Genomic DNA, 26,398 nt, shown 5'->3' with positions numbered 1-26,398 from the left:
AGGCACCTAGTTTTAGCACAAAAAACTGGGAAAACTTATTGACTCGAGTATAAGCCAGTTCACCACACCACAAAGCTGGTGGTGGCGGCAGCGGCGGAGGAAGGACAAGCAGCAGCAAAGGGCTCCTTTCGGGCCACTCGTCCCTCCGCTGCCACCTCTGCTACTCACAAGAGCAGGCATAGGAGAGGCACGGCGCAGCACAGCACCTCTCCCAGCCACGGCTCCTGTGCCTGCCCTTGCGAGAGGCAGGCGGCGGTGGGACTGGCAGCAAGAAAGGGCTCCACCGCCACCTCACTCGAGTATAAGCCATGGGGGCTTTTTCAGCATTAAAAAATGTGCAGAAAAAGTTGGCTTATACTCGAGTATATATGGTAATTCTGCAAGTTATTCTTAATCCATCTTGGCTGGATTAGTCCTGAGTCCTACTGAGTTCACTGGCACTTACTTCCAGTTGTGCACAGAATCGCTGTCCAATATGTATTTTGATTTAATCTTGACACCTTTAAGCTTGACAACTGCAATCCCCACATATATCTGATAGCAGGCCATACCTCTGGGTAAATAGGTTTAGGCTCATAAAGCATGAAATTTTGGCAACATTTATCCAATGTAGCCAAAGCAGAACTATTCCACATTTGTACCGGTGAAGCTCTTGACAGATTCTGCTGCTTGTTTTCCAGGTTACAACTGAATCCAGCTTTGTGATTTCCCAATTTTCAGAGATTGGCTGCCACCCTGTGGCAGAAGGAAAACTCTGCAGGGCCTGCAGAAATGGCAGGTGTCTCCCCTCGCCCCTGCCCACCCCCCAGCCACTTAAGCAGAATTGTGGCAATTTTGTTGGGACAGGGAAATCATCATTCAACAATAAATCACAATAAAGACACACAAACATCCTCTCCTCTGACCCCTTGCAGGTCAGTCTTCCTAGCAGATCCATCAATAGAAATTTTAGGAGTGCCACAAATAAGTTTTTGTGAAGCCAGGCACACAGCACTTTGCATAGGCCTTTGCAAATACCATAGTACAGCTGCTAGACTTTGAGGTTTGACCTGAGGTCTCCAGGTTTGCCTCCCCTCCCCCATTAACAACTTCCCTGAACAGGGTTGCCTTCAGAGGTCTTCTAAAAGACATCTTGTTGTTTATCTGTTTGACATCTGATGGGAGGGCATTCCACAGGGTGAGTGCCACGACCAAGAAGGCCCTCTGCCTGGTATACTGTAGCTTCACATCTCACAGTGAGGGAACTGCCAGAAGGCCCTCAAAGCTGAACTTCAGTGTCTGGGCTGGACGATGTAGCACTGAGTTAAAGTCACCTAGCAGTATAATTGTTCTATGGGTGAAACTTTTTGCACTGTGATGTTTGTGCACCATTAAAACCCAACCTTGCACTAGTGAATAAAGAACATTGGATACAGACCCTAGGCTGGGTCTGCTAATTCTAAGGTCAGCACAACCAACTGGTACTCATCCTTTCGCCAAGCTTCTCCCACAGCTATCCCAGGGCAGCATGAATGGCATCACCCGTCTGACATTTCATTGATGAACAAACAGCATGTATAAATACAATGTATCAGATGGGTGTTGTCCTTACTGTCTTTTCAATATCTATTTAAGACCTCCCTTTCCCAACAATACTTTTGAGTCTGTATCAATATTGAATTTGAAAATGCTTTTAATACGTGTTATTCTTAAGTCAGTTCAGGGTCTTAAATGGAAAGCAGTGAGTAAGAAGTGACAGGTAACTTTCACTGAAAGGATCTTGGGCATGGCTGCCTTGTACTCTTGCACAGTTGAAATGGAAATGTACTCTTGCCAGGAAATGGAAGTATTTCTTCTAACATTCTAATCAAAACAAAAGCTTCCACAATGGTCCATTTGAGGAATTATGTTCAAAAATAATCATCATGATTTTGTTTCCTCAAACAGCCATTTATTAAGAGAGGTCTCCTGACTGCTGTCAGCTCCAAACAATGGCTCTACAGAGAATTGTCTCCCATTGGGAAGAGGAAGAAGGAAACCACAGCAGGTAATTTTTGCTTCTCATCTAAGGAAGTATTTTACACGAATCATATGAGTTTTAGACAATCTATCATCTAACCTGCTAAATGTTTACATGAACACTAACAAAACAAGACACAGTTCTAAAAGGATGTCTCCTGCTTTTAGAATATGTTTGCATGGACTGTATTCATAGCAGCACCAAAGAAGCATCCCCCTTCTGCCCATTTCTGTCAGGTTTAAGACCTAAAATGGCAGAATGGTTTACAATCACCTTGGCTTTAAGTACAGGATGCCTGCAACTTGCACACATTTAACTTACTTGAGCACATTCAGCTTTATATTTGTGGCAAAGAAATAAAATGAAATGGGGGGGTGGAAGGGGGTGGGGTTCCCAAAAAAGGACTTTGGCAGTCGCACCCACCATTAAACCCAATGGGCTTTGACTATACACAGTTGTGTATAATTCGCTTTAGGTGTGATCCCCAGAACATAACTCCCACGTAAGTTGTGAGCATACTGTATGCCACAGCATGGCTCAGAAAAAGAGACTACCCTTTTCTGCAGAGGTTACCTATACAGTGGTACCTCGGGTTAAGTACTTAATTCGTTCCGGAGGTCCGTTCTTAACCTGAAACTGTTCTTAACCTGAAGCACCACTTTAGCTAATGGGGCCTCCTGCTGCCACTGCGCCACCAGAGCCCAATTTCTGTTCTCATCCTGAAGCAAAGTTCTTAACTCCAGGTAATATTTCTGGGTTAGCAGAGTCTGTAACCTGAAGCGTCTGTAACCCGAGGTACCACTGTATTACACATAGTAATAGGTTTTCTTAAAACTTCCTTTTTTCTACCACAAACTGTTTTCATAACTCCAGTACCCCACCATACAGATTGCTTTCATCATACCCCAACAGCAAATATACAGAATACCAACATTAAAAAACCCCACTATTTATATTCAAGTAAATAAATCCACTCAACAGCAATCATTTGCAGTACTTTAGAAGTACTTCATATTAACCTTCTTGTTCAAAACATTCCTTCATCTCCATCTGTCTCGTAGGCCTGACAGCAGCAACTGAATATTCTGGTCAAAAATAAAGGAAGAGATACTTTCTGACTGGCCTGTGGTTTCAAAAGAAGCTTGTGCTGCCCTCAGGATGTGCTCTTTGCCCCATCCCATGGTCAGGTTCGCCTGCTGTGTAAGGTTCTCTGGAAACAGAAAGCAGCCATATTGGCCATCCCCAGACAACAACACCTTCCTGGTGTCACACAGCAACACAACAAAATCCAATAATATTCCCTAAGAGCTAAATCAAAAACAAAGCAAAACTGTAGCTGAAATAAATCTGAGAAGCGTACAAAACAATTAGTTTTTAAAACTTTAAACCTCCTGCCACTTATGTCTTTGTAGGAGTTAATTAACATCTCCATGACAATGCACAAACATTTCACCATGTTAGCCCAAAGTGTGATGCTGCAATGCCAGTTGTGAAATTCCCAAAGTTCTCTTTTAAGAGCAGTGTGGTTACTGCACATTCACTTTCTCTGAGGCCTCCTTTCAATCTAGATACACAAATGCTCATTGAGCCTTATTGGCACAGAGCTACCTATGTTCCCAGGTGTGAGGCAGGGAGGATGGGAACGTGCTGCCCCAGGCCAGGCCAGATATTGCTTTTATTTGAATTCTGAGGCTGTAGGAATTGTCCTCTGGCCAGTCCTCCTTGTTATACAAAATAACTGGTTGGGATTTTGTACTGAGGGAAACTGTGGGTATTATTGAATGGCTTGTATGTTATTTTAATAGGCTATTATTTGATTATTTATAGTAATATTTTACCATGTATTGTATGCATATTATGTATATCACTTTAAGATTGTCTTGAATATAAAACAATTAAGAAGTTTTCAAAGCAAGTTAGTGAAAGCTAGCACTTTTTTTTTAACCACCCACACATCCCTTCTACGGATTATTTAAAAGCAGGGATGCCTCGTCAAAGCTTTTGGATTTCTAAGTATCTCTGGTTTACAACTGGCTGGGCTTGTTAAAAGATTTCAGTGCCAACAAGATTCCTACAAGAGGCTGAAGCTCGCCAAGGCCTGCATGTGAACTGGAGCTCTGAAGTTACTTGCCCCCAGTGTGGTGGGGGCAAGTGTGGTGTAGTGGTTAAGAGCGGTAGTCTCGTAATCTGGGGAACCGGGTTCGCGTCTCCGCTCCTCCACCTGCAGCTGCTGGGTGACCTTGGGCTAGTCACACTTCTTTGAAGTCTCTCAGCCCCACTCACCTCACAGAGTGTTTGTTGTGGGGGAGGAAGGGAAAGGAGAATGTTAGCCGCTTTGAGACACCTTAAAGGGAGTGAAAGGCGGGATATCAAATCCAAACTCTTCTTCTTCTTCTTCTTTAGAGCAAGGAAAACTGGTGATGCAAGTCTCATTTACTTATGCAGAGGCCACCTAAAGCCAGAAGAACAGAAGAGCCCTGCTGCATCGTGCCAAAGACCCATCCAGGCAGACATCCTAATCTCCAGCCGCCAGCCAGGTGCTCCTGGGAAGCCGACAAACAGGACATGAAACAACACTCTCTCTGCTTCTGAATTGCAGCAACTGCCATTCACTGCATACTGCCCCAGACACTGGTTTTACTTTGTGCAAGCATATTGCATAGGAGAAAAGTGTCAACGTTTTCCAAATTACAGGTAGGTAGCCGGTTGGTTTGCCATAGTCGAAACAAAATAATAAAAAAAATTCCTTCCAGTAGCAGCTTAGAGACCAACTAAGTTAGTTACTGGCATGAGCTTTTGTGTGCAGCTGCTACTGGAAGGAATTTTTTTATTATTTTATTTTATTTGTTTCAACCTTTTCCAAAGGCAAACTGTTCTAAATTCCAGGTGTCTTGTAGCATGCCACAACAGAGAACAAAACACCAGCCCTTACGAAGCTGTAAAACAGATGAGAAACAAGTGTGTCTACAGGAAGTTCTGGCTTTCCTTTTTATTGTCACCCCTCACACTACACTTGAACGCCACTCCAGAGGGTCTTCTGGCCTTCAGGAGGTTTTCAATGGGCTACAGGTAGGGATGCAGGACCTGGATAATCAAACCACCTTCACTCTAAGGCATGGGTAGGCAAACCAAGGCCCGGGGCCGGATATGGCCCAATCGCCTTCTAAATCCGGCCTGCAGACGGTCTGGGAATCAGCGTGTTTTTACATGAGTAGAATGTGTCCTTTTATTTAAAATGCATCTCTGGGTTATTTGTGGGGCATAGGAATTTGTTCATTTAAAAAAAAAAATAGTCCACCCCCCCAAGGTCTGAGGGACAGTGGACTGACCCCCTGCTGAAAACGTTTGCTGACCCCTGCTCTAAGGCTACCTGCTAAAATCCCCATCAAGTTAAGCAACAGAGCAGGAGTGTTGCTGGACTCCCAATGCCCTTCACCCTCAGCCAGCACAGCTAACATCTGGAGGACCACAGATTCCCCATTCCTACAGCCAAGCTTGAGAGGTTCTGACTATTATGATGAGTAAAAAGAAATGCCGACAAGGATATTCTGGTGACTTATTTGCTCTCGCAAAGAACCAAAGTAGAATGGAATATTTCTGCGATCTCCAGTGCACTGCACCTCATGAGAATCAAGTCCTATTACATGATCTGTATTCATGGCTGAATTCTGATGCTATTTTGTTTTGATTGATACAGTGTGTATTTATCATATATATTATTTGCATTAATATACGGTATATTGTTGTTCACTGCTTTTAGGAGCCTTGAGTTAAAAAGTGGTATATAAATAAACCATACCATACCACAAGTTTTTTCTGATTTCCAAACAGCAAGCGCAACAGTCAGTGTATAACGTCCATCTAGACATAGGTTTTCCATTCTGCAGAATGGCTCTTCTGCCACCTCAAATAGCAGGCATCATAAGCGTCAACACAGGAAAACTGTCCTGCAATTCCTTTAGGTAACTCTTCCCCCCTCCAGGATAAATGGAGAAGCAGCATTCATTTCCAACAAGGCGGCATTACATTAAGATCCAGGGTGCACAAGAGCCTCTGATGAATCAATGGATCTTGACAGTAACTCACACCTACCACCACTTTAACTGTGAACACATACTCTGAAGAGTGCCAGAACTCTATGTAAGAAAAACACCCAATTAAAACGCATTGTCCTTTTTGTAAAAACACTATTTATTGACTAAGTTCATATACTGACACAAGGGCGGCATTTCCAAGTAAACAGTTTGGAGACAAAAGGGTGTTTTCAACGGTGTTGTGAATAAACAAAAACTTTTTTAAAAACCATGTCTTCCATGGTCAGCAAAGTGTGTGTTAAGATCTCTGCTACAAGGCAACTGCTTTGAGGATTAACCTATAGGAATTAGTGCATATGCTTAGGTCTGCAGTTTATAGATCCCGCCGCACAAGCGCAGCCAATTTCTGCACACACGTGAAAAGGCTTCAGAACATGCAGAATTTATATACATATAGAGACTCCTTTTTTAAAAAAAGTACATAAAGTGAATTTAGTGCTTGTGAAAGGTGCATGGGAGCCTTTTCTGGCCACAAAGCCTGCTGGCTGGGGCTGATGGGAGCTGTGAGCCAAAGCACCCAGAGGGGGCCCACAAGCAGCAGAGGGCTGTCACCAAGTACACACTTGTGCCAAGCTTTCCGTCTCCACAGCAGGCAATTCACCACACCAACCATATCCTGATGCCAACATGCTGCGAGTTTCTCCAACCTACATTACTGGTGAGCAAGAAAGCCAGAGTGACATCAGGATATGAGAAAAGGTGTACTGCATGTCATGGGGGAGGGGGGACTTCAACATTGCAGGAGGGGGCACACCACTTGGGGGTTCCTTACAAAATGCAATTCCAACCTTGATCTCCAGCTTGACTGGAAGGCACCTATTGTTCCAAGGGTGGCTCACCTATACCAATACGGTTCTTTGTACTCAATCTGGAAATTAGGGCTCTAACACATGCACATCTAAGCATTCTTAGTTCCTTGTTTCAGAATATCCATCTGTTTCAGAAGCGCAGCCACTCCAGACCAAATATAAAAAGCCCTCTGGCCAAAGAAACTAAGACGACTCAGGCAGTGTCTTTTTTGTGCCAAGGACACACCCAACATGGGAAACAAAAGGACCTCCGTGTTTATGCAAGAAAATCGAGGGGCTCTTGCTAGCTCAGCTAATCAACGAGGTCATGTTGATTTGCTTTTCTTTCGGTCTGGCAAGAAGTGTTTGACCATTTATAGGAAATTGCCATGCACTTTTATTATCAAATAAATGAAACAGTCATTTATAGCATGGCTTACCCGCGAGGGTTTTGCAGATAAACATTATAACTGTTTTGAGAAGTCATAAAAATATATATTATCTCTTTCCTTAACATTTAAGCATATAAATATTTACTAAGCATCATTTAGGATTAAAAAATAAACCATGGGTGCTTCCTATGATGCTTTGCGATACTGCAGTACAGAACAGGCAGCTATGAAGTGTCAACGTCTAGCCTGGACTTGGAAATTCATTCAGCAGCGAGTAGTCCATCAGGTAAAAGTCCAGAGGCAGGCAGTTCTCCTCCTCCTCCTCCAAACAGGTTTTGAACATGCAAGACGTCATTCCATCAGCACTTTCTTCAGTCTTGGTTGGACTCCAAAACACACCAGAAATAAAATAAAATACTTTACTGTTCGGTCTTCTGCTCCTGTTTCCCATTAAGCTCTTGGTCAATTCTGCTCATCAGACAGAAGGGGGGGGGGGGAGTGAAATGTTAAACTCTAATTCTTTGGTGGGGGGAGAGTAATGCTTACTACTTTGCAATTGCAGCAAAACTGTTAGGCACAAGTAGAGCAGCAGGTTTCCCCCCAGAATAATGAATTAGAACTTATAAGGAGAATACAATGTGACTTTTTAAAAATGACAATTAACAGGAAAATGAAAAAATAGACCACAATACAGTAAGATACCCAGTGCTTTTTTTCTTTAAAAAATGTTTTGGTGTACTCTCATTTTCCTACTCATATTGAAATACTGCCCCTCAATGAGGCCAAACTTAGATTCACAAAATGTTTGGGGTATGCGTCCCCCTGCGTCCCCCCAGGAAAAAAGCAGTGAAGATACCACTTCCTTCATTTATCCTCAATTTATTCAGACCAAGACCTACAACCACACAGAACTGAATCATTGGACGTGACCCTACTGAATGAAATCCCTAGTAGTTTGTGTATAATGACATCTCTACCTGTTAGCTCAACATGTACTTGGGGTCGATGGAGCTCCATGTTGAGTGTAGACTCTTGTGGCAAACTCAGCTTGGCCAGCATATAGTGGTGTGAAACGTTCCTTACAGTTAGCATATCTAGATGTCTAGGGCTCCAAGTAAGTCAACTTTATAAAGGGTATTTTTGCCTTGGAAAAACTCTAATTTCTTAATTTACTGATAGGCAGCCAATGAGGCATGCCAAGTTTTGGAACTGTTGCATCCATACCAAGTTTCTAACCCGTCCTGCTGGGACAGGGCTGGGCATCTGCAGCTCAGAGACAGAGCACCTGCTTTGCGTGCAGAATCACAAGCACCTCCAGATAGGGCTGGGCATGTCTTTTGCCTTAAATCTTAAAGAGCTACTGCCAGCCTGTGTAGGCAATACTGACCAAGATGAGCTAATGATTTGATTTGGTATGAAGCCTGTTCTCTTCCTCACATGTATTTCCCTCTCCTTCCCACAGTTGGTGGTGAAGTTTAATGTTTAAGTTATGTCAGATTTTTAGAGGAAAGGCAGAAGCAGCAAATCAGAGGTCTTCCAAATATCAACGTTTGAAACCCTTCACTTCTCCAAGAAAATGGTATCAAATCTCTTATTCCACCTCTCCCTGGTTTAAGCCATGGTGAAGAACCTCCTCCTCCACAACAGTGGGAAGTTTATTGGGGGTCTGTGTGTTAAGTCAAAGGCCCAGTTTGCATGCAGCATTAAGTCAAACCATGGCTAAGCGTGAATGCATAAGCATGCAGATACTCCCATTAGAAACTGTGGCCGCTCTACACCTTCCCAAAAATCAAACCTTAGCTGCAGCCCATGGTTCATCAGGAGAAAGACAAACTATAAGCACAGGTATGAATGCAAATGTTATGAAAAACCATGGCTTAGCTCAGGGTTCCACCACAGCAGCAGGACCAGGAGAGAAGCAAAGCACCTGTGGCCTTCCCTTGAGTACACTCACTCTCAGCCACGGCGTGACATTACATGCAAACCGGGTCAATGAATGGCAGTTGTGGAGGCAAAGACCAACACAGCAAACGAGCAGTGGATTTCAGTGAGCTCATTTTAAATGTAGTCCAAGTTTCATTTTAAGGGGAAAGGGCAGCACTGCTGGGCAGTTCAGACACCAAAAGCTGAGCTTTGCCTCAAAGCAATGCTGTGCCTGATGCAAAAACCTTGTGTGCAACCCATACAGACTGGCTGCCCAAATTCCTTCAAATGCTACAAAGGGTTGAATTAAATGTGGGAAAGCATCTTTGCAATCTGTTTCAGAATCCTGATGTACACATAGCCCCTTCCCAGGTTTATCCTTTTGTTTTGTGATATAGCTCTGAAGAGAGAGTAGGTCTGTCTTGCTAAGTAGCAGTTTGCTCCCTTCTTTGCAAGGGTACAACCCCTCCCCCCCAAAAAAATAATCTTCACAAATAGGCATTTGGAATCATTATACAGCATGGGCACATTCTGGATCAAGTGAAATTGTTAGTGGCAAGAGTAGCAGTTGGTGCTCTGGACTGGACAATATTTTGTGAAGGGAAGAAGTTGCTGAGATACGTTTATTAGCAGGCCATGCACTTCTTGAGCACCAGAGAACCCCAGCATGCATTGATAAGACAAAAGGAAAAAAGACAAAGACATAACAAATGCAGGCAGCAGAAAGCCCTCCTCCCCTTTATGGTGTTCAGCCAGTTTAGACTGTGACAATGCAAATTAAAGCCATTTTGAACTTCAGTGACTGCTGAGTCACAGTCACTCTCCACCTAGAGTTAAGAATGTATTTTGCAGCAATTGCTCTCCAACTTCCTAAAGCGGAAAATTGTTGTAGTTCTAGGTTTGACAATCAGCACTGTAATTAGACAGCAAATGCTTTAGCCTTTTGGCTACTCGGCTTCCTTCTGAAGCAACGAGCCATTTGCACATGTGAACAGCACAGCATAAGCTAGCCAGAGACACCCACACACACGATGGCACAATGGGTGCATGTTCGTTCATACAAGCAGCAGGCAGCCCAGCAAGCCAAATATATCCCAATATTCAGCACAGTGCAAAGTTGGCTAGATTAGATACAGCCCTGATCAAGATGTGCATATACCTTTTGGGTTTCTTTTTAAATTTTTCTTCTTCATACCTTAGTGGGGAAAATGTTTTTTTAGTAAATAAGATGCAGTTCCGTATACCAGCAAAATCCAGTTTTGAAGCTAACAGCACCTGTCTTGGGCAAGAGCTTTACGCAATAATGCTAAGGTGGACAAAAGTAAAGGCATTTAGTTTCTCTGTAGTAAATCACTCTGTGTGCCTCCCTCCCTGCATGAAAAGAACACTCTGCTCCAGCTGCCAGTTGGATTGAAGAGATGAGGGGAGGCACACTCTGCCCTCTGTCCAGGGCCACTGGGAGGCTGAACCCCGCGTCCTAAGAAGGCCATCATGGCAAGGAGGAGACCAACCTGGTCCCATTCATTTGGCCAGCAGAGGATGAGCTACTCAAAAACTTTCCTCTTCCCTCCCTATTCAATTTTCCTTTTGTGTCATGTCTACTAAATTGGCAGCCTTGTGTTTTTTAATGTATGTGAAGCACATAGGAAGTGATAGGAAACACTACTATTATAAAATCCTTATCACATTTGTATCCTGCTCTTTCTCCAAAAAGTACCTGGGCACCCACTCCCCTTGTGAGGTAGATTAGGCAGAAAGAGAGTGCTTTGTCCAAGGTCATCCAATGAGCTTCATGGCTGAGTAAGGGTTTGAATCTGGGCTAGCCCAGTCTGGCAACCAAGAGAGCCATTGTGGTGCAGTGGTTAGTCACACAACAGGAATCTCTCAGACATATGCTCTTATAACAGCCTTGGAAGATGGGGTGGGGGTGGGGGAGTCACTAGGAAACTGGCACAAGCAAGTCTCATTTGTAGGATCTTCCAAATTACAGTTCCCATACCAGATCATTTGCTGCCCAGCACTGTTTAGTCAGCTTCCCTGTTGGTCACTTTAAAACCATTAAAGCAATCCTAAGAGTTTTGGCATGTGTACGTGTCGTGTGAGTCAAAATAAGTACAAACCATCAATAGATAAGCTGTCAACCTCTGAACAAACAGAGGTAATAAACAGATCGTTCTATCTTCTCTGAGACCTGGGCTTTCTGACCCAGGGCACCCCCATCCCTACCAAGCCCACCCCTATCACCCTGTCCCAGTTGTGTTTCTTGGTCACACTAAGCTACCTTTGCACACAAGGCCAAAGGACCAGTGTTTTCTAAGTCCCCAGATGTCTTTTAGGTTCAAGGAAGTTCATAAGGCAATATCACTGGGTTATTAATGAGTAATAATTCTGTTATTTTCTTGAGCAGAGATCACAGTGGGTGGAGGGCTTTTAAAGTCTTGGGCTTTACATAGCTTACCAACCCTAAATCATATACCTAAGCAGCACAACATTTTACTGCTGAACTGAGATAGAGGCCAAAGTCCAGGGGGCATGCCAGAGGCAGCCCCCAAGTCCTTCTGCTCCCTCTGGAGAAACATGTCACCCTTCAGATGTGGCTGAACAACAACCCTTGTCATGTCTGACTACCAGCCATCCTGACTGAGGCTGCTAGGAGTTAGTCTAACAGCATCTAGGAGGTGTATAGCTTCCCCACACCAGCTCTGGCAGTAATACCAATTGCTGCGGGACATAATTATGCCTCCTTGCAGATAACCCAACTTATACTGTACCTTCACTTTGACTACCAGCTGCACTGGGAGGAAATATTGGCTGAGGCAAACATTTTAACTTTTAAAAAAACTCAGAGTGCAGTTATATACATGTCTACCCAGAGGTAAACCCCATAGAGTTCAATGGAGCTTGTGCCAACCAAGTATAAGACTGGAGACTTGGGGAGGGAAGCTGCAGACCTCATTCTCCACTGGAAGAGGAAAAGATCTACTGCTTCTCACTGTAGTGGCTCACACCACCACCACTGCTGTTGGCACAATGGTGGCGCTCTGACAGTGGTGAGGCTGAATATGGAGTGTGTTGTGGACATGTCAGAGGTGGCAGCAAAGTCACAGAATCATAGAGTTGGAAGGGACCTCCAAGAGTCATCTAGTCCAACCCCCTGCAATGCAGTCACAGGATCCCAAGCCCCCTTGTCCCTGGACACAATCACACATGCACAAAAGGCCCTCAACTATGCCAGCTGGAATCATTTTTGGGCACAGGGGAAAACACTGCTCCTTCAACCTCGTAATAGCCACTGTGAGCTGGCAGGGCTCTTCATATAGCGGTGTCTGTTTCCTAAAAGTTTGGATTGCTCTGTTACTGAGTATTTATGCTTCATTTTTGGGATTATGAACATGGAACCAGCAACCTACTGTTTTATGCATTCAGGTATGCCAACGTATTCCATGGGGACGAGTTCAGCCAGCTCTGCCAAAGTAAAGACATATCTGATTTTTTGGCTGAATTTTGAGCTAGAAAAAAAGAACAGAAAAGACACTGTTACTGTTGAAATGCTAAACATACCAGTACTGGAAAAAATGAAGTAAGTATTATGGGTGTTACCTAATAAAAGGTTTTGTGATTGCCAGAAGTGTTCTAATGAACCAGGAAGGATGAACTATTATTAATGATTTCAGGTTTTTCCTTAACCTAAAGTTCAATCAAAATATTAAAAAGATGCAATCAACAAGAGAAGCAAGAGGAAAATAACAAAGCCTAGATACTAGCAGACACTGAACATTGCTAGTTCTCTACTCTAGGTGTAAGCCAGAAAGAAACTCCTAGTGAGTCTTGGATCAGCATTAGACTTAGACTAAAATAGCAAAGTCACAGTTATGCTCAGGTGATTTGAAGAGACAATGAAGGGGAGTGTGTCCCCATACCTGCAGAGACAGGCTCTTGCCATGTTTCCTGGGCAGGAGACAGGAATGAAATGGAGAGCCATTCTGGGACAAGGGCAGAGGTGAACCCATAAACCTGCATTCTCAACCTAGTTGCCAGAACAAAGGGGGGTGTCAGGGACATTTGTTTTTGGGGGCTGTTTCAGGCCTCCAAACTGGAGCTTAGTCGCCCTGTTATCCAAGCTGCTGAAAGAATGCAAGATACCTGCCTAGCAAGACATTCAAGATGGACACTAATGACATGTAGTATCCAATATGACTTTTCCTTCTAGGATAGAGAACAGAAACAATTCTATACAGTAGCTCAGCGGAAAAGTATCTGCTTTACACGCAGACAGTCCCTTGCATCCCCTTGGAGGGCTGGGAGGTTCCTGCCTTAAACTCTGGAGAACTCCTCGCAGTCAGTGTAGACGATACGGAACAACATCCTGGCTCAGTATAAACAGCTTTCTAGGTTCTATAGTCCACTCTTCTGAAAGTTTCTTCAGAACTATGCTCAACACTGTGTGTAAAAATGGGCTCTACCACATTTTCATAGGTTTTTTTTATCTTCATGAGAACATGCCAGCTTAAGCACCAGCACTACTTCTGCCCTGGGAGTATGGAACCCAAATCACAAAGGATGTGACAACAGAGCTTTCTTACATCACTTGACAGAAGTACCGTATTTTTTGCACCATAACACTCACTTTTTTCCTTCTAGAAAGTAAGGGGAAATGTCTGTGCGTGTTATGGAGGGAATGCCTATGGGTGGTGGGGGGATCTGCTGCAGTCGTGAGCAGAGGATCCATGGTTCCCCTTCCTTCCCTCCTCCGTGGCTCGCTTTGAAACAGCAAAGTGGGAGAAGAGCCGCTGAGTGAGGAGGAGAGAGGGACAGAGAGCCTGCTTCTTTAAAGGAGCAAAGTGGGAGAGGAGAGGAGCCGCTTACACAAGTGTAAGCGGCTCCTGTCTGGTTGGTTCCTTTAAAGCAAGCAGGCTCTCTGTCCCTCTCTCCTCCCCACTCAGCTCGCTACATAGCAGCAAAGTTTTTCAGCTCGCTAAGCCGGGGATGAGCGGGGAGGAGGAAGAAAAGCAGAGCCTGCTTGCTTTAAAGGAGCAAAGTGGGAGAGGAGAGGAGCCTTCTCCCCTTATACCCCTCTTCTTCATTATTAGCAGCATCCTTCTCCACCCACGCCACACATGCTTCTTCTCCCCTTAAACCCCTCTTCTGCATTATTAGCAGCATCCTTCTCCACCCACCCACGTGTGCTCCTTGACCCTTGAGTGCTTTTCCTTCCCTCCCCACTTAAAACGTGGTTACAAAGCACGGATCCACATGGATCCTCAGGATTTTTGCACTGGGTCACCCCAAACTCACCATCAGATCACAAAGCATGTCCATGGCTACATCTTGCACCAAAAAAATCACGCACCCACTGTTGCCTGGGGCCGCAGTGGTGCAAAAACGTGGTTACAAAGCATGGATCCACATGGATCCTCAGGATTTTTGCATTGGGCTACTCCAAACTCACTGTCAGATCACATGTCTGTGGCCACAGCATGAACCACAAAAATCATACATCCACTGTTTCATTTAGAATATTTTTTTTCTTGTTTTCCTCCTCTAAAAACTACGTGCGCGTTATGGTCGGGTGCGTGTTATAGAGCGAAAAATACGGTAAATCACACTTTAAAAGAACTGTCATGTGTTATGCAGTTGGCTGCATCTCAAATTCTTCTTACCTCCTATCAATCTGTTGGTAACACTTCCTGAGCCAGCCTAGACTAGGCATCTTCCTCCGTGTTGTTGCACCATTTAGGTAAACGATCATGTAGTTCTCTGCTACTAACAATTCTAGTGTGCCAATAACATACCTGTTTGGGGGTGGGAGGAGAGACAGACAGTGAGGTTTCTTGTGCTATCTCCCCCCACCAACTTCCCTTATGGCCACTGCATCCCTCTCCTGTGCTCTGTTAATCAGGCAACAGTTCCTTTTAAGGAACATGTAAAACTGAGTCAGGAATGAAAGCCAAAATTGTATTTGTAGTCTGAGAGGTCACGCGCTTGGCATGAAAAAGGTCTCTAGGCATTCCCTGGCATCTCCCAGTGAAAAGGGTAGGAGGACTTTGGAAGAGCTAAGGCAGAAGCTTCTTCAGGTTGGGTTAAGGAAAGATCATCATGAGAAGAGGCCTGCTCAATCAGACCAATGGCCTATCTAGCCCAGCACTCTGGCCAGCCCATGTCCCTGCAAGAAAAGGCCACAATGGCCCTCTCCTGCTGTCTGCTTCCACCTCCACCACTTGCAAGCATTGTGCCTCTGACATGGGACGAAACACAGGGATCAGAGGTCTGCCTTGGAATAAGGCAGGTTCATGCATTCATCAAGTACAACTCACTTAAAGAGATTATCCATTAAGTATCTGTAGTTTGGCTGCCCGCTTTCCGGCATGAAGCAAACTGCAAATACAACGATTGCATTTAACCCATCACCATAATAACCTAGAAAGAAGAAGAAAAATCTAATTGTTATGCTTTTTCTTCAGGCATCCTGCAATTCTTTTTTAGGGGGGTGGGGGACTGTCACTATTCTCACCTCCATGACTGATAACTTTCTTATATGGCTCAATTGCCTTCATATCCACCCTGTGATCTTGTTCTCCAATCCGGAACATCCGCCATCGCCGTTCCTCCTCTTTTTCATCTGATGCTGCATATTCTTGTAACGATCCTTTTTGAATCACATCTGTAGTTTTCGGCTTTGGAAGATCATCTGCTCAGACATTTTTGTTTTTGTTTTTAAAAAAGGAATTACAATACTGTTACAGTGAATCACAGATTAGACAAAGTAGGTTCGTTGCTTCCCTGTATGCCCCAAATCTTCAAAAGTTTTGTGCCCATTATATTGAAGGAAGTGTCAAGAAATGTATCTACAAATTGTTTGGGTTGCATTCTGACTAAGCAGTTAAGCAGTGATTGTGCTGAGTTGCTTTTAAATGGAAAGAACATAGCTGTGATTCCTTTCCAATCCCGTAAATATATATCGAAGCTTAAACAACTAGTCCTCTGATCAGATAAGAATCTATTTTGGTAAATCAGAGCTGTCCCCTGTAAAAGAGACCACAGTCTTGAGGTGGATATACCTTTAATCAGGCAATGATTACATATACGCAATAGGTTCAATACAACACTTATTTTGATATTCCAAATCAGTTTGTGGATTAGGATAATGCCCAAACCCTTTGATCAGTTGACAGCCCTAGATATCTACCCTTCACCTATTATTTCCCCATTGATTTTAGTGAATCATCTCAACACAATGATTAGTGGCAGACATGCAAAACAGAGATTTCAATCCAAACTAAGCAGGACTTGGGAAGTGTCCTGAAGAATACATCATCCTCACGGCTTTGTCAAATTAATTTCAGTAACACAAACCTTACCACAGAGGTGTGAAAAAACTACTGCAGCATGTTAGTAGTTTGTTTCCAAGACAGAGTTGTTAATGGAAACTATCCTTCCAGGAAAACGCAGACAGCCGCATTAAAGAGAAGAGAAAAGACAGAAACCTTATTCCAACAACGAACAACTCCAACCTCTCTTCAGCCCAGCAAACTGCTAAGTCTAAGTACCTAGAGCTGCGAACTTCTCACCCCACATTTGAAAAGCTCATACAAATAAGCAATATGCTGCAGGATGCACCAAAGCTGAAGTCTAGTCTCTTGCTTTGAGCAACTGAATAACTTTGAAGTAAAGAGGCCCCTTTCTGAAATCTCTATTGAACCATTGGTACACAATTGATTCAAGAGCTAGCATCAGTGTCAGTTTTGTACCAGCTGGAAAATCCTGTGCTGAGCAAAAATAACTTCTGTTCCCCTTCATATCAGTAGCATTTGTTTATAAATTAAACTAAAGACGCCACTAGCAGCCTTGAAGCGAAGCGGTAGCTATGTCAGTTTGAAAAAAACAAGCATACAATTACAAAACAACTAACTACCACCTGCTTTTAGAACTTCCACCCTATACATTTTACTAGCCGGCACAGCAATGCCCACAGTGTCCTACCCCAACCTGACAGATGTGAGCAGGCTCTGGTTGCTGGGCCCTTAGATTCTAGCTTTAAAAAAAAGCAGATCACACGATCCAAAGTTCTGCCCATGCCAGCTGTACACAATTTGATATGGAGGACTTTTATCATCCTTGCAAACAGGCCACAGCAGCCGACAGATGAAGTGACCAGAAAACAGAAGTGACCACACAGAACAGCTCCACTGATCAGCAATGCTGACAAAAGAAACAGAGGAAATACATATGCACAAGGCTTAGATAGAGTCAAGTCTTACCTTCCCATTCAAACTCGTTGCTATTTTCAGACGGTGTGTCCATATCGTCCAGATCAATATCCCCGCTCTCATCCAAGTCAGACAAAATTGATTCTTCACTGCAATCCAGAGTTAAGTTTATATTTGGAGCCAATAGTTTCTTCTTAACTTTGTTGCCATTCACTTCTAATAAATTGAAAAGGGAAGTTTATTCTATAAGAAATGTTAAAGCCTGTGACGGCCATACACCCCCACCAAATACAGATTAAGTTATTAAAAGAAACAGAATGATGAAAGCATACTCCAAGACTATGTAAACCAAACTCAAACATTAGTAAGTGAAAACTTTTTTAAACAAACAGCATAAGCATTATGCTACAGTTTCAATTGCCCTTTTTAAAGAGGTGTAGCTAACATACTGTGTATAGTTCTGCAAACAGTTCATTATATACTAATGCACTGCTGAACTAGATGGAGCAACGGTCTGATTTAGTATAAGGCAGCCCTCTATGCTCCTACTATTTGACAAACAGGAGTCACTCAGAAGAGTGAGTAGTGGCCTTCTGTTACAGTTAAACAGTCAAAACTTTCCTACGTAAAAAATAAAAAAATGACTGAAGATTGTCCCTTAAAGATCTGAGCAAATAAATAGTATCTTCCATCCTTGAATATTTAATCCAGAGCAGTTTATTTTCCAGTTTCATTTTCTGTCTGATTTACCCAGCATCAGAAGTGGCCAACAAAACAGAGGGGGGCCCACGGGGAATGCAGGACCACAAAATGGTGCAAGTATAACCCCCTGTCAGCCACCCATCAGTGGAGAAAAGGCACTTGCCTCAGCCACCAATGCACTTGCTCCCAGAGAAAAGCCATTTGAACATCTCCTCTGTACTGAATGAATGGGATGATAGATGCCCAATCCTGTTTTCAGCAGTGGGGGAGTGACCGATGTAGAGGAGGCTGAGGCAGTGCAAACAGGAACTGGGCAGGAACAGCAAATAGTTTCTCAGGCATTATTGATTTTTAAGGGGATATTTACCTACACCTTTACCAAGTTATGGGCACACTGGCACCTGCAGGTCACATGGGTGACCCCTGGGTAAGAGTAGGAATGAGAAACCTGTGGTCCCCCAGATGCTAATGGACTCCACCTCCCATGCTGACTAGGGATTATGTGAACTGAAGTCCAAAGTCATATGTAGAACCATATATTCCTTTATACTAAACTTACCAGGTTGGTCCCCTCTTTCAGCAGGATCTGACATATCATCAATATGGTCATCTTCTGGTAGAGGTCTGGGACAGTAAAAAAACAAAGAGGAAACAATGAGGAATAGTGCTCAGTAGAGATGGGGGGGACACAGTAGAAAAATCTTTCCTCACCCCCCTCCATCTTTCACATCTCTATCAGTGCCCAATCACTTCTCACACAGCATCCAGACACCAGCTTTGGGTGGATCTGTAGCTGATTGACTGACTGAACCCAAAGAGTACTCTTAATGGTTCCTCATCATCCTGGAAAAAAGTGACAAGTGGTTCTGCAGGGTTCTGTCCTGGGCCTGTTGTTGTTCAACATCTTAAAAAACAACTTGGATGAAGGAATTAAGGGGATGCTCATCAAATTTGCAGATGACACCAAACTGGGAGGGGTAGCTAATGCTGCAGAAGACAGAATCAGAATTCAAAATAACAGTAACAGACTGGAGAACTGGGTGCAAGCTACCAAAATTAATTTCAATAGGGACAAATGTAAGGCTCTGCATTTAGGCAGGAAGAACCAGATGCACAAATATAGGATGGGGGACACCTGGCTTACTAGGAGTACATGTGAAAAGCATCTAGGGGTCTTAGTGGACCACAAGCTGAACATGAGTCAATAGGATGGGCAGCAAAAAATGCTAATGCTATTCTAGGCTGCATCAAGAGTAGTGTCCAGATCAAGGGAAGTAATAGTACCACTCTATTCTGCCTTAGTCAGACCACATCTGGAATACTGCGTTCAATTCTGGGCACCACAATTTTTTTTTTAAATGAATATTTATTAAATTTTCCAATTTTATATAAAGACAAAAAGAAAAAGAAAAAGAAAAATATTAAAAACAATTCAGTTTCAATAACAGTTTTCAGTCACATGTTTCTTTGACTTCCTCATACCTCCCCTTCTTGTTCTCTAGTTCAATTTGTTAATTCAGCAAATCCTAATCTCTTAACATTCCTTTTAGAATATCACCTTATTTTCCACTCAACTTTTTTAAATTTAGTAACAAAAACAATTATAATCCCCATTATCTTTATCATAACAGCTGGAGACCACCGAAGTTCAAACCAACATCTTTTCAAAGTTCATTAATTTTATAATATTTCTGTAGATATTCCTTAAATTTCTTCCAATCTTCTTCTGCTGACTTTTCTCCCTTGTCGCGGATTCTGCCGGTCATTTCTGCCAGTCCCATACAGTCAATCAACTTCATCTGCCATTCTTCCAGAGTGGGTAAATCTTGAGTCTTCCAGTGCTTTGCTATAAGTATTCTTGCTGCCGTTGTAGCATACATAAAAAAGATTCTGTCCTTCTTTGGCACCAAATGGCCGACTATACCCAAGAGAAAAGCCTCTGGTTTTTTCAGGAAAGTATACTTAAATATCTTTTTCATTTCATTATAAATCATTTCCCAAAAGGCCTTGATCTTTGGGCACGTCCACCATAGGTGAAAAAATGTACCTTCCACTTCCTTACATTTCCAGCATTTATTATCGGGCAAGTGATATATTTTTGCGAGCTTGACTGGGGTTATGTACCACCTGTATATCATTTTCATAATATTCTCTCTTAAGGCATTACATGCCGTGAATTTCATACCTGTGGTCCATAACTGTTCCCAATCAGCAAACATGATGTTATGTCCAAGATCTTGTGCCCATTTAATCATAGCTGACTTAACCGTTTCATCCTGTGTATTCCATTTCAGCAGCAAGTTATACATTTTTGACATGATTTTAGTTTTAGGTTCTAGCACTTCTGTTTCTAATTTAGATTTTTCCACCTGGAAGCCAATTTTCCTGTCCAAATTGTATGCCTCCCTTATCTGAAAGTAATGTAACCAGTCTCGGACTTTGTTTTTTAATTTCTCAAAACTCTGCAATTTCAGTCTATCTCCTTCTTGCTCCAAAATTTCCCAATATTTTGGCCAACTGGCCTCCATATTGAGTTTTTTCTGAGCTTTCGCTTCCATTGGTGACAACCACCTTGGGGTTTTGTTTTCCAGTAAATCCTTATATCTAGTCCAAACATTAAACAAAGATCTCCTAACAATGTGATTCTTAAACGCTTTATGAGCTTTAACCTTGTCGTACCACAAATATGCATGCCATCCAAACACATTGTTAAAACCTTCTAAATCCAAAATGTCTGTGTTTTCCAGAAGCAGCCAGTCTTTCAACCAGCAGAATGCTGCTGACTCATAATAGAGTCTGAGGTCTGGCAGGGCGAAGCCACCCCTTTCTTTTGCATCAGTCAAAATCTTATATTTTATCCTAGGCTTCTTGCCCTGCCAGACAAATTTAGAAATATCTTTCTGCCACTTCTTAAAACATTCCATCTTGTCCACAATTTGTAATGTTTGAAACAAAAACAACATTTTAGGCAATACATTCATCTTTATAGCTGCTATTCGACCCATCAAGGAAAGCTTCAAATTTGACCATGTTTCGAGATCTTTTTTCACTTCTGACCAGCATTTCTCATAATTATTTTTAAATAAGTTCCCATTTTTAGATGTCATATTAATCCCCAGATATTTCACCTTTCTCACCACATACAGACCTGTTTCATTCTGAAATTTCTCTTTTTCAAACAATGTCATATATTGTGGGCACCACAATTTAAGGAGGATACTGACAATCTGCAACGTGTGCAGAGGAGGGCAACCAAGATGATCAAGGCTCTGGGAACCAAGTCTTATGAGAAATGGTTGAAGGAGTTGGGGATGTTTAGCCTGGAAAAGAGGAGACTGAGGGAGATATCATAGCCATCTTCAAATATCTGAAGGGCTATCACATGAAAGTTGGAGCAGGCTTGTTTTCTCCTGCTCTGGAGGGTACAACCAGAACCATTGGCTTCAAGTTATAAGAAAGGAGATTCCAACTAAGCATCATAAAGAACTTTCTGATGGTAAAGGCTGTTCTACAGTGGAACAGACTTCCACAAGAGGTGGTGGACTCTCCTCCTTTGGAGGTTGTTAAGCAGAGGTTGGATGGCCATCTGTCATGAATGCTTTAGCTAAGATTCTTGTATTGTAGGGGTTGGACTAGATGACCCTTGGGTTCCCTTCTCACTCTACAATTCTACAAAATGAGACACAAAACCCAAAGAGTTAGCAACTGGGATTTAACCAACCCTTGTGGTAGTCAGTGAGCAAGCTAGGCACACACCAAATTGTGTGCTGCAGAGTGCTGCAGAAAATTCAGCCTGATGAGTCACAGAAGGATTCCTATTTTTAAAAAAATCATAACCTGTACCTAGATGGCCCATCAAGGTGGCTGAATGTCTGCACACTGGCATTCCAACTCTAATGGCTAAAGAGCTGCAACAGCTGGTGAGCAGCTTGCATCAGCCTTGGCAGAGCCAGACCATCCTGCAATAAGAAAGCATGTCCTGCCCATTGTATCAGGTGAGGAGGAGAGTTGCAGGGCAGGGCAGAAAAAAGAGCAGGGAGGGAAGGACCTCAAATGAACAAAATGAAATGGAGAACAGTCTCCAGTGCTCAGTGGCGCAAAACTCTTAATTGTAGGTTAGCATGCTTTGGAGTAAAACACTCCTTCAGGACCTTGAAAAGTTGTAAGCTCTTTAAAATCTCAAGACACAGTTTGAAAAAAAAATGGTAAAGCAAAATGTTATTACCTCTATGCTGAACCTCTGCAGTCAGGTTCAAATCATGTGGCAAGTGTGTGTATGTACACAAGACAAGATATGTACAAAGATAAACTGCACATTTTTCCTGAGCCTGATTTTGAAATAATATAATTTAAATTCATAGCTGAATATGTGAAATATCCCCAACATAAAAAGAGGGCAGATGAGGCTTACAGAGCCATATGAACACACAGGAAGCAGTACCTCCCTTGGCTACAACTGACAAACACCTTTCAGAGACAAGCCAAACTCCACTTTCTGAAGATATGTTCCAGAGCAAATCAAGCTCTGCCACAGCTACTCCTTACCTTGGAAAGTCTTCATCTTGCCACTCTTCTTTAAGTTCAACTCCTTCCATCCTCAGTGTCGCCTCAATGGCTGATGCAGATTCTACGTGATCCAGAATTCTTGCTTCGTGTTAGATCTTAGGCAAGAACTGCAAAGTATTTTGAAAGTGTTTGCTCAGCAACTGAAATTCCAGTACTCATGAGCTGATCTATCTTCCTAAGAATCACAGCTATAAGCAGATGAGTAACATAAATGAGAAACAGCAATACGAGGACACAAATCTGAGGGCAAAGCAAAGAGACATGGGTTTGTTTGAACAATCCTATAACCTACTACATACCGTATTTTTCGCTCTATAAGATGCACCAGACCACAAGATGCACCTAGTTTTTGGAGGAGGAAAACAAGAAAAAAAAATCTGAATCTCAGAAGCCAGAACAGCAAGAGGGATCGCTGCGCAGTGAAAGCAGCAATCCCTCTTGCTGTTCTGGCTTCTGGGATAGCTGCGCAGCCTGCATTCGCTCCATAAGACACACACACATTTCCCCTTACTTTTTAGGTGGGGAAAAGTGAGTCTTATAGAGCAAAAAATATGGTATTTTATGTGAAAGTTCCCTAAGAGTGGTTTTATGCAACTTTTTGAAACTTTCTCCGCTTTTCATGGTAAGCTCCACTATCCAGGACATACTACGTATGAAGGAAGAAAGTCACTAAGTAATACCAGTCCTGAAGTATGGAGGTATTTAGTAATGTCTGTGGTTTACATAATTATGATTTGGCAACGTATACCTCCCACATTACACTGGCAACATCCCAAATGCTCTTTCAGTAGAAAGAGCAGCTTCAACAGTTCTACCTGCTGTGGTCAGTACAGTGTCATCCTTTTACAAAAGACCAGACTTCCCTGCAAGTGTGAAGGATTACCATCCCACCACCTCCCATGGCACCTAGAGAGCCTTGGTCACCTGGGGCAAAGTCAGCCAACCCACCCTACATGCACACACAAATTATTGCCAGAGATTTGGATTCTGCTGCCACAGAGTGATTTGAGTGTCTCCGAGCAGCCAACCAGCCTCCTACCTCCCCACCAGCCTTTCCAGAGGAATTACCTTGGATACTGGTATGATAAGGCGCTTGGGCAGCTTCAAGCAACGGCAACGGCAATGAAGCTGACACACTCCTTGGGGGCAGGGGTTGCCAGGATAAGTCTGAGGAAGGTAGGTTGGCTTGACCAGTAGGCTAGGCAAACAAAAGACAACCCACCTCCCAAGGAGAATCCCCAATAAAGTCCATTGCCTGGCTTTGCAAACCTTGAAGGGAAAAAATTCTAGCAAGTTATGCGCCCTTTTGTTGTTTAGTCGTGTCTGACTCTCTGTAACCCCATGGACCAGAGCACACCAGGCACTCCTGTCTTCCACAGTATGCACCCTTAGGAGAACAGTTAAAGCTGCCAACTAGGAAGCCAAGCTGAAGATTTCATAATTGCTCAACTCCACCCAACACATCACAAGCAATGTTGCTTGCAGTTGACAGATAGTGTTTTGGCTGTGTGCCTTACAACATAACCCAACAACTTGTTGCTTAATAAAACACTCACTTAACAGCCTCCAGGAACAAAAAACACAAAGCTATAGCAGTGAAATAGCAAGTTATTCATTTACTTTGAATATATGATGTGCAAATTGTTTTCCTTTGAGGATCACATTTAATTCTTCACGAAAAGGTCACAATAACATTGGTGGTTATTCCTAATAAGCCATAGGATTTTGACACTCTGAACTGAGCTAACTGCATAGGCTATCACATACAAGGCTGTCAAGTTCAGTCACATTTAACACTGATAAATTACCGTATTTTTTGCTCTATAAGACTCACTTTTTCCCTCCTAAAAAGTAAGGGGAAATGTGTGTGCGTCTTATGGAGCGAATGCAGGCTGCGCAGCTATCCCAGAAGCCAGAACAGCAAGAGGGATTGCTGCTTTTGCTGCGCAGTGATCCCTCTTGCTGTTCAGGCTTCTGAGATTCAGAATATTTTTTTTCTTGTTTTCCTCCTCCAAAAACTAGGTGCGTCTTGTGGTCTGGTGCGTCTTATAGAGCGAAAAATACGGTATTATAGCTTGAGTTTTTGTACAAGATTACATAAAATGCCATTCTTAATATTGCAGAATTTCAAAACTCATATTGAAACTCATCCTAAGAAGCCAAGATATGCAGAACAAGTCACTTTGGCTCAATAACTGAACAACATATATCCTTTCTTGTGACACCGGACAAGCTCAAAAGGCAATTAACTATGCTGAAAAATACACATCACTAATCCCACAATTCCCACCATTGCTAAACCTAGTTCACTCCATAGTCATGAGATCTCAATTTTACCTTTATTTCTACATTATTTCCATTAAAAGCCAGGTTTTCGTTCCTTCTTAACCTGCAGGGTCCCCCGCCCCCCATTTCTCATCTTTAAGATCACAAAATCTCATTCCTTTGTTTATGCAGCAGAATTGCATACAACCCCTGTCCTGCCCCATGTTCACACTTAAACTCATTTTATATAAGCTTAATAGCAGGCCCTATTCAGCTCAGCAGGTCTTACTTCCAGGTAAGCAAGCTTGCACAGGATCAGGCTACGTGAACACATAAGAGTATAATCTATGGCTTTTCAAACTGTGGATGGGTATATTGTTTTTGTCCCTTTACCTTTACCTATGCTACATATTTTTGTGTTTCTATATTGTAAACTGCTCTATGATCCTCAGCTGAAGGGCAGTATAGAAATTAAATAAATTGCACTTAGTACTTCAGTGAAAGCTATTCAAGCCAATATACAAACCATAATTATTAGTGGAGGTTGTTACAATTTTATCCCACCTTTCCTCCAAGGAACTCAAGGTATCTTACATAGTGCGCCCCCCCCAAAAAAAACCCTGGTGAGGTGAGGTTGAGTGTGTGTGACTGTCCCCCCAGTGAGCTTCATGACTTAGAGGGAAAATGGAAAATGCTACATCCTGTATTGTTACAGTTTTGTCCTGTTCTTCAGGTCTTCTCTCTCTCCAAGTGCACGTGTTGGAAAGGTTGTGGGAAAGGTCATGTATTTATTTAAGCTCTGGGTAGCCAAGCACAGACACATTTACAATTTCATGTGTGCGCGTGCCTGCCTGACGAAGTCCAGAGGGGCATCATCCTGTGAGGCTGCGACAGACTGAAGTCACTTCAGTAACAGATGGGGGGGGGCCGCCCCCAGCCGCCCCACCCTGTCCGGTATTTTGCCAGAACAAAGGTGGCAACCCTACCCGCTTCCTAGTTTTATAAGTATTTCAACGAATAAACAGATATACGTAAGCAATGACAACAACTATCCAGATTATTGGGGGGGGGTGAATGTGAAGCGACAGAGGGAGCCCCCCCTCATTTCCTGCTCCGAAGCTTCTGTGCGCGTCAAGTTCCCTTAACCCCCCCCCCGCCCAAATTAAACCCCCCTCCAGGCGCCCCATCCCATAATATCTCCCCAGCCTCCCGCCCCAATACTCACCAGTCCCCCTCCGTTCCGGTCCGCCTTTCCTCGCCCTCCCCCCACAGATGTTCCTGAAGGGACGACCCTGCCCCGGAAGCAAACGCCACCGGACAGGAAGCGGCGGCGGCGCCACCAAAAAGCGGACGAGGCGAAAAGAAAACGGGGCTTCTTCGACTCCGCCCACTCGCCCCGCCCCGGCAGACGCATGCGCGGAACACGCCCAAGCCCAGCTACGCGGAATCTCTATGGTGGTCG

At 43.3% G+C, this 26,398-nt stretch overlaps 1 protein-coding gene across 4 annotated transcripts; it reads right to left on the bottom strand.

Annotated features, from left to right (window-relative positions):
- Positions 1–6,166: 6,166 nt before the first annotated feature.
- On the bottom strand, positions 6,167–26,383 carry BNIP2 (BCL2 interacting protein 2). 4 transcript variants are annotated; one of them, XM_083586981.1, is made up of 11 exons: positions 26,162–26,298; positions 22,651–22,778; positions 18,665–18,729; positions 17,455–17,619; positions 15,708–15,884; positions 15,511–15,613; positions 14,857–14,988; positions 12,797–12,883; positions 12,607–12,705; positions 10,356–10,391; positions 6,167–7,741 (listed from the first exon to the last, which is right to left on the bottom strand). In XM_083586981.1, the coding sequence occupies exons 2-11, from the start codon at positions 22,698–22,700 to the stop codon at positions 7,693–7,695; spliced, it is 963 nt and encodes a 320-aa protein (XP_083443107.1). In that variant the 5' UTR covers positions 22,701–22,778; positions 26,162–26,298; the 3' UTR covers positions 6,167–7,692. The 4 variants fall into 4 exon arrangements, 3 of the variants coding, with proteins under 3 accessions (XP_083443107.1, XP_083443109.1, XP_083443108.1); XM_083586983.1 differs by lacking the exon at positions 10,356–10,391 and having other exon boundaries at positions 26,162–26,383; XM_083586982.1 differs by lacking the exon at positions 26,162–26,298 and having other exon boundaries at positions 22,651–22,798.
- Positions 26,384–26,398: the final 15 nt, after the last annotated feature.

This window comes from Podarcis filfolensis, assembly GCF_964270895.1.
Source record: "Podarcis filfolensis genome assembly, chromosome: 14".
In the NCBI taxonomy this organism is placed as follows: Eukaryota; Metazoa; Chordata; class Lepidosauria; order Squamata; family Lacertidae; genus Podarcis; species Podarcis filfolensis.
The sequence above is the reverse complement of the archived record's forward strand: the minus strand, read 5'-3'. Positions and strand labels throughout refer to the sequence as shown.